Below are 7,826 nucleotides of genomic sequence, written 5' to 3'. Positions count from 1 at the left end.
TGCGTAAAAAAGACATGCACAAGAATATTCATTGCCACACTGTTCATAGTGACTGGAAATAACCCAAATGTCTGTCAGCAATCGAATGGATAACCAAACCATGATGCAGTCACAAAGTGGAGTACTCTGGCAATGAGGGTGAACAATCTTCGCCGGCATGGAATGACATGGATTATTCTTATAAATACAATGTTGAGCTAATGAAGCCAGACACAAAAGACTATGTACTGCATGATTCTATTTTTAAAAAACTTGAAATCCAAAACTAGTCTATGATATTGGCTTATATTTATCATACTCATAATATTGGCAGATGTATGTATACACACACCCACTCGCGCGCACACACACACACACACACACACACACACACGAGGAGGCGGATAGTGACAGAAAGAGGACATGCGGGGTGCTGGCCATATTGTTTCTTAATCTGAGTGCTGGTTCCCTATGAATGAAGTAGGGATAATATTCACACCTATCTCATCGGACTGCTAATATTAAATGTGACCATTCGTGGCATGTAGTAATTGTTCAGTAAGTGTCAGCTATTGTTGTTATGACTAAGCCCTTCAGGGAAAGAGTGCTCACTGTCTGGGGAGGCTTGTGGGGAGAAGTGAGCCCTGGACTATTTCATAGGTCTAGGATCTGGGATGCCACCCTGCCCTTTGTTCTATCTGTTTATTGCTCTTGGCAATGTCTGATCGCGTTTCTGACTCCTCTTCCACGGAGCTCCCTGCGAGCCTTCGAGGCCTCTGTGTTGCATTCACGGCCTGGTTCTTTCTCTTTTAATCTCGCAGCACCCGCCGACTGCGGGTAGTTCTGCTTACGGTGCTCCGGTTTCTACCGTTGCTCACGCTGCTCCTTCTGCCAGGCCTGCCTTTCCTTTTCTTCTTAGCCTCGCAAAGACTTCAGTATCCCCAGTGCCATCTGCATAGTGGGTACTTCATAAAAATCTGTTGCCATACTGAAAACCCAGATCTGCACCAAATGGACATGGCCCCAGTGCTGTGGGCCGACTCCAGCTGAGCTAAGCTTCTATTCAGGGCTTTCATTTTCCTGGTAGACCTGGCATGTCAAGGGCCATAGTTTTCCTTACCACTCTGGAGCCACTGGGCTTCTGGGTAAAACTGTCTGGCCAAGAGACACAGGCTTTCATTTTTCAAAAAGGAAACCCTTCCCAACTGGTGGAAAATAAGCTTTTGCTTAGTGACTAATAACATAAACACAGACAAGATTTCTGGGCTTATAAATAACCAGTTGTGAAAGTGCCCAAGGGAAGCAGCCTTTTTTTTGCCACAAGAATGGCCAAGTGCGTTTCTGCCACTTCGCTGATAGTGACCTTACTGTGGGCGAGGAGCCTCAGGCCACGGCTGCGGAAGGCGGTCACTCTTCAGGACAGAGTCCCAAGGCCTTGCTCTTATACGTTATAAGTCCTGGGCTGTTCTGGAAAAATAATAGTTGATCTTTAAGATTCTTCCTGCGTGAAAATCCTGTGGTTCTGTAGCAGCCACAACATGTTTTAAAGAGTGAGGCCAGTGGGGAAAGTCTTAGGGTTTTGTTTTGCCACAGCTGCCTGAGAGGCAGATGAAGTAATTACGAGATTAGCTTCCATTTATTGAGCATTGGCCGAGGCACTGTGCTAAGGGCGCTGGGCCCGTGAGCTCACTGAATCCTCTGTAACCGTGTGAGGAAATTTTTAGACTCACGTGACTGATGAGACTGAGGTTTGGAGGGTGGGGAGGTAATGTATATGAATCATAGAATGGTGACTGAGAGCGTGGAGCGTGCAGTCAGACCGCGGGCCCAGGCCTGGCTCTGCCTCGTACGCACTGTGTGGCCATGGCAGTTCTTAACCTCACCATACCCAGGTCCCCTCATCTGTAGAATGGGGAGACTCATAGGACCAAAGCCATAGGACATAATTAATGGAAAATGCTATTAGCACAGTGCCTGCACACAGTAGGCCTTCAGTAAATGCTGCCGTTATTATGAAGGGCTCCAGAAGCTTCATGCATGACAACGCACGGCCTCCTTGATGAATCATTGATGCTCCAAGTCTAGAACCGTGTGTGCATTTACTTCATCTAGGGTTACAATCATGGCCTTTACCATGAGACTCCAGCTGCTTCCTGCGGAATGGGTGGGGTCCCATAGCCAGGCCTGGCCACTGTGACAACTCTTGCCCCTGGCTGCCCACCAGCCTCACCTGCAACAGGGAGGGGCTGATTTTATCACTCAGATATCATCTCATTCATCCAGTGTTTCCTGCACTGGCTCTTGGTTCGTTCCCCTGGATGTCATTAGGAATATCGAAATGACCAAATCAAGCTGCAAAACTCTTAAAGAAACCAGACGCTCCAAGAGCAATCAGGTATTAGCGTTCTCTAAGCTTGTTACCTGTGTTTGACCATGGAATGCTTTTTTCCTCCAGAATATCTTGCAGGACCGTATTCCATAGTGCTCAATGGAATATGCATTTGTAACTGTTCTCTGGCATGCCCACCCCCAAACGGAGCCAGCAGAGGGGCAAGCGGGAAAGACGGGGGACCAGAAAGGATGGGGATTCGAAGCAAGGAGTGGCCGGGGACGTGAGACAGGTGGACAGAGTCGGGAGATATTTTAGAAGTAGGACCAGCAGGACTCACTCATGGAAGCTGCTTAGTAAAATATTTGGCGTATTGAACTGTGTCGAACTGAACTGTGTTTATGTCTCATCAATGCCATGTCAGCCTATTGGATAGGGAAGAAGCCAGTCACTGAAGTAATCCTTTGCTCTGCGTGAGGCAAGTGACCCACACCTTCTGATAGTCACTGAAGGGACCGCTGGCTTTGGCCTCCTTTAGTCTTTGGCATCATACTTTTTTGGGGTGTGAGGTTCCTTGTTCTTTCCCTATAAGTACTTACCCTCTTTCTTCCTTTTCACCCTTTTAGAGATGAGAAAACCCATTTGCCTTCTCCGGGCACATCCACTCTATCATTTTTTGGAGCCTGAGGCATACGACCTGAGGCAGCTTTTCCAGTTTCCAAAGTTTATTGTTAATGAAAAGTGCACACCAGGCTGGAATCCCTGGCAGAAGCCAGAGCCGCAGGGTACACCGAGGCCAGCAGACATAGGAACAGCCAATTTTATTTGGCTGTTCTTTTTCCTCCTCCTCCCTGCCCTCCTCCTCCTTCCTCCTTCATTTTATCAGAGAGGTTTGGCTGGACTTGAAGGAGCCAGAAAGGAACTGAAGGGGCCCGAGCTTCTAGCAGCCAGTGACAAGGTATAGGAGGACAGGGACCCCGGCCCGGAGCACATTCCAATTCAATTCAGTTCTCATTAAATACACATTTAATGTGTATTTGTGTGTGTGTCTGGTTCAGTGCTAGGCCCCGGGGGTTCAATAATATTGATTTAACATACCTGATATCAATAGATTCTCCCAGCAGTTCTAAGAAGTACTTATTAATAGTATGCACATTTTTACAATTGATTAAACTGAGGCACAGAGAGGGCGAGCAACTCCCCCAGTGTCTGATTCCAGAACTACAGTTTTTGCCTCTCAAAGTCCAATCAGAGGAACTGGATATGCAAACCGGCAAATAAATCCATGTAGTTTAAAAGTACTGTGATGCAAGTATCAGTTACTACAGTGAGAGGCTGAAGGGAGGTAAACTGGGGCCATATTTGAGTTCATCCTTAACTGATGAGTTGGAGTTCCCTGGCAGGTAAGGCAGGTGGGAGTGAAGGCAGAGGGAAGAACATAAAGGTGGGAAACAGCAGCGTGTGTGGTGGAGAGGGAGAGGGAGAGAGAATGAGAGAGAGGCAGATACTGTGAGAAGCAGCAAACAGTCGTGCCTTGGTGGGCTTAGGGGGCCTGATGGGTTGGTGGAAGCTGACGAGATGGAGGGAGGTAGACGGCGGTCCTTCAGGAAGGGCCTTGGGTTCCCTACGAATGTTTTTATACCACATCCCTTGGGAGTGATGGATTCCAAAATGTTTATTTTGTCTTTGCTCAAAGGACATCTTATGTGAAAGCCCCAAATCTGAAACAGATAGCAATGGAGTGGCTTTGGTTGAGGTCGTGCTGAAGACCTAGAGCCTGTCCTTCGTGGCCTCCCCTAGCATACCGCATTTTCCCGACCCCCCTGTCACCCCCGGTCATCTGCCTGGAACCCCAAGGACTAAGTTGAGCAGAGTTTGAACATCACTGCTAGAGAATATCAGGGTTGAGGAGAGAGAAGCATTTACTACTGTGTGATTATTTTCTGTAATTATCCAGAATGCATTTATGAAGTTTTGAGTTCGTCGTTTAGTCAATATTAATTGAGTCCCTATGCCATAAAGCACTCTGAGTGCTGGTGATACATCAGTGAATAAAATAGACCGACCCACATTTATATTTTACTGGGGGGGGCCAAATTAATTCCCCGGAGGGGTTGGTTACCGGGCTAAGTAGGGTCCACAGGCTCATGTAGGACCTGGTGGGCCCCATTTGGAACTTTGGGTTTTATTTTGAGTAAGATGGAAAGTCTGGGAGATATGGAGAAAAGAGATGACAAGATTGGCCACCCACTTTGGGGTCAGAGTAGCTTATAATGGTCCGGGTAGTTGGTCCATATCGAATGGTTAATAAATGGTAGCTTTGTTTTTTTTATTACCCATTATCCTTACAGCAGAGGGATTCTAATGGGAGGGATTTGGGAGAAACGATCCTGGCAAAGGGAGTCAGGTCCTCAGAAAAGAGAGGCACATTCCCTCAACACTGCAAAGGGACGTCCAAGAGTAGTCATGATGCCGATGTTGTTCACCCGGCCAGCAAACCTGCCCAGCTCCTCGCGATGCCGAATGGCCCGACTCGTGTCCTGACCGGTAGCTGTTCACCCCGCTTGCCCAGGGACATCTCCATTGTCTTCTCTCCCACTCTCTGTGGTCCTCAGTGAGCTTGTTGGATAAACAGGGCATCTGTGTGTTGCTGTCTCCCCCCACCCCCACAGTGTTTGAGAACAAAGATAAGATTGTGATCATCATGGAGTACGCGAGCAAAGGGGAGCTGTATGATTACATCAGCGAGCGGCGACGCCTCAGCGAGAGGGAGACCAGACACTTCTTCCGGCAGATCGTCTCCGCCGTGCACTATTGTCACAAGGTACGGAGCCTGGCCGTGGTTTCTTGTGGCGCGATGGGATTTCTTTTGTTTGATTCACATCGTGAAGGTGATGTCTCTTCACTGTAGTACATAGGGAGAATTCGTATGATGGAAAGAAGGAAAATGACCACTATCCATAATTCAAGAATCCAGGGATAACCCACTGTTGCTATTTTTGTTTGTTGCTTTCCAATCTCCTTCCTCCTACTCCTAATGTTTGTTTTCTATTGAAACTTTTCATTTTGATTAATTTTAGATTTGCAGCTTCTAAGATGGTACAGAGAGTTCCTGTATGCCCTTCACTCAGCTGAGGGGTGTATGTAACATCTTAACGTTACTGTAGTACATTTGTCAAAACTGAGACACCAGTATTCATATACCACTCTTAACGAGACTACACATTTTATTTGAGTTTCACTAATTTTTCTGACAATGGCCATTTCTCCATTCTGGGATCCAATCCAGAGTAACACATCGCATGTATTTTTACATAGTTTGTGGTGTGCTTTTTCACTCAGTATTTTAATCTAAACATTTTCCTATGTTACTAAAAATTCTCTGTAATTATTGTAATTTTTGGACATTTAAGCTGGTTCCGATTTCTGGTTCTTATAAACAGTGATCATCATCTTTATACATTAACCTTTCCTGTCATCGGAATCATTTACTTAAGAGAAATTTTAGAAGTGGAATTACTGGGCCATGATGTTCTGAACCTTTCTATGCTCTTGGTAGCTTTTGCTGTGTCGATTACGTCGGCATAGATTACCTGTGTATGCCCATATATTTTATTAACACACCTAATGGGATATGCTCATGATACAGCCACACTTTAGTCACCCTTGGTCTCTGGAGTTGGAAATGAATTACACGCAGGTAATTCCAAGCCATATTTCAGCTATGATTGTTATTAATCACCTTAGTCATGATTTCCATCCCAATCATACTTTTCCCCCCTCCAGAACTATCATACCTTGAACAGTCATTCACTCTGAGGACAAGAGTGTCTTGATCCAACATGACATCCAAAATAGAGTCAGCTTCTTCATACAAATGATCGCTATATGGAGCCTTCTGGTTTATAAAATATTCTGGTTGATGGATAGTGGCTATGGAAGTTATTAGAAAATGACTATTTGAATCTAAAACCCTTAACTCATGTGAACGTTATTTGATTTCTCTTTGCTGACTCAAAAGGATCTGATGATTCAGATCACACAACATTTTGTGTTTTATCATCAGTTATCACCATAAAACATTACAGACTGTGTTTTCATTATTGGAAGTGTGCGAATATTTGGATTTCACATGAATGGGACTTTATTAGACTCATTCCATCTTCTGTGAAAACCAGGCATGCAACAGTATAAACCAAACTGCTCCCAATATTTAAAAAGGAAACAAAATCAGGTACCTTGTATTCCATGTCTTTCCTCCAGGAGCCTTGGTTTGTGCATTTCTGAATTCAAAACACATCCTTAAAGATTTGGGTTAGAAAAAGAGTAGTAGGAATGCATGTTTTCATCTCTCCAGTCAGTGCTTTTGGAGATGTTAGGAACTGTCAGATGGAAAGGAAAGTAAACAATAAAGGACCAACTGTAAACGTGCAGATTCTGAACTAAAAAAGTCTTGAATGAAAGACAAAGAATTTCTGGCCAGTTCCTTTGCTTAGAAGAGCAGCTTCAATGCAAATGTCCTTTACACTGAATGATGTTAAAAACCTATTCCCTGTTATTTATCTGCCCAGCCCCAGATCGTTTAGTTCTTCAGTTCCACTTCTCCTACCTACCCCCTTAAAAGATCATTGGGTTTTAAAAGAGAAGTGAGTATACTTGTTGTTACTGCTGTACAGACCAACAGCCTATTGGCTAATAACTTTTTTTTTTTTTTTTTACCTTTCAGCTGACTGCTTGTCACTGCAGTTCAGCTTCCAGCCTTTCCAGAGTTTGCCTGAATGGAAAGGTCACCCAGTATGGCAGTGACTTGGTCAACCCAGGGGGTACGGTCTTGGTCTTATCGGCCTCTCCCACCTTCACCTTTCACCCCACATTGAGTCCTGCCGAGTAGAGAGGGACTTTCAGAATCTTCTCTCCCAGCTGCTTAGGAAATACTCCTGGGAGTGCCTTTGTTATCTTCAGAACAGATCTGGATCAGTTTCGTGGGTCAGAATAGATTGAACCAGGCCTCTTTCAGCATTGGGGAGGTAGGCAGGCAGGCAGACAGACAGACAGACAGACAGACGTTCTCCGAGCCTTGCATTCTGAGTCCCCAGCAGAGAAATCTGCTTCTTCCTTGGGAAGCACATCACAGACAGACATTGTTTGCCGCCGCCGCCGCCTGGGACTCTATCGCTTTCACACAGTGGAATGACATTCCGCCAAAGGATCCCCCTGCTGTTTTACAGGCTCTGGGGGAGAATGGATTCCAGTCATTTTTCCCTTAACCACACAGCAAGTGACTAATGCTCTTCTGTCGCTGGTCGCTGGCGGGAGCTTCATGACAGTGAGAGCAGCCCTGAAGGGTGGTGGAGAAGACCACCGGGCTGGTGCATTTCTTTCATCTGTCAGATATTTCCCCTTGCTCTCCCTCCGCCTTCCCCTCTCTCTCTCATCCCAGCCGCTCCCATTCATTTCCGTGCCTGTCTTCTTATTTCAGAATGGTGTGGTCCACCGGGATTTGAAGCTGGAAAATATA

The 7,826-nt window shown here is 45.7% G+C and overlaps 1 protein-coding gene and 1 long non-coding RNA gene across 6 annotated transcripts in view; one reads left to right on the top strand and one right to left on the bottom strand.

The window, feature by feature from the left end:
- NUAK1 (NUAK family kinase 1) overlaps positions 1-7,826 on the top strand; it is a 71,174-nt gene that overhangs the window by 44,677 nt on the left and 18,671 nt on the right. For all 5 annotated transcript variants that reach the window (XM_023527336.1, XM_011386969.2, XM_023527337.1 and 2 more), the window contains one exon: positions 4,981-5,132. In XM_023527336.1, coding sequence (XP_023383104.1) covers positions 4,981-5,132 — 152 coding nt within the window. The remainder of the gene's footprint in view (positions 1-4,980; positions 5,133-7,826) is intronic.
- LOC111735982 lies at positions 5,045-6,663 on the bottom strand. The gene is made up of 3 exons (XR_002779034.1): positions 6,547-6,663; positions 6,106-6,241; positions 5,045-5,213 (listed from the first exon to the last, which is right to left on the bottom strand). It is a non-coding gene; the product is annotated as an uncharacterized LOC111735982 (long non-coding RNA).

Source organism: Pteropus vampyrus, unplaced genomic scaffold (assembly GCF_000151845.1).
Source record: "Pteropus vampyrus isolate Shadow unplaced genomic scaffold, Pvam_2.0 Scaffold16, whole genome shotgun sequence".
Lineage (NCBI taxonomy): Eukaryota > Metazoa > Chordata > Mammalia > Chiroptera > Pteropodidae > Pteropus > Pteropus vampyrus.
This window is presented reverse-complemented; position numbering and strand designations above follow the sequence as displayed.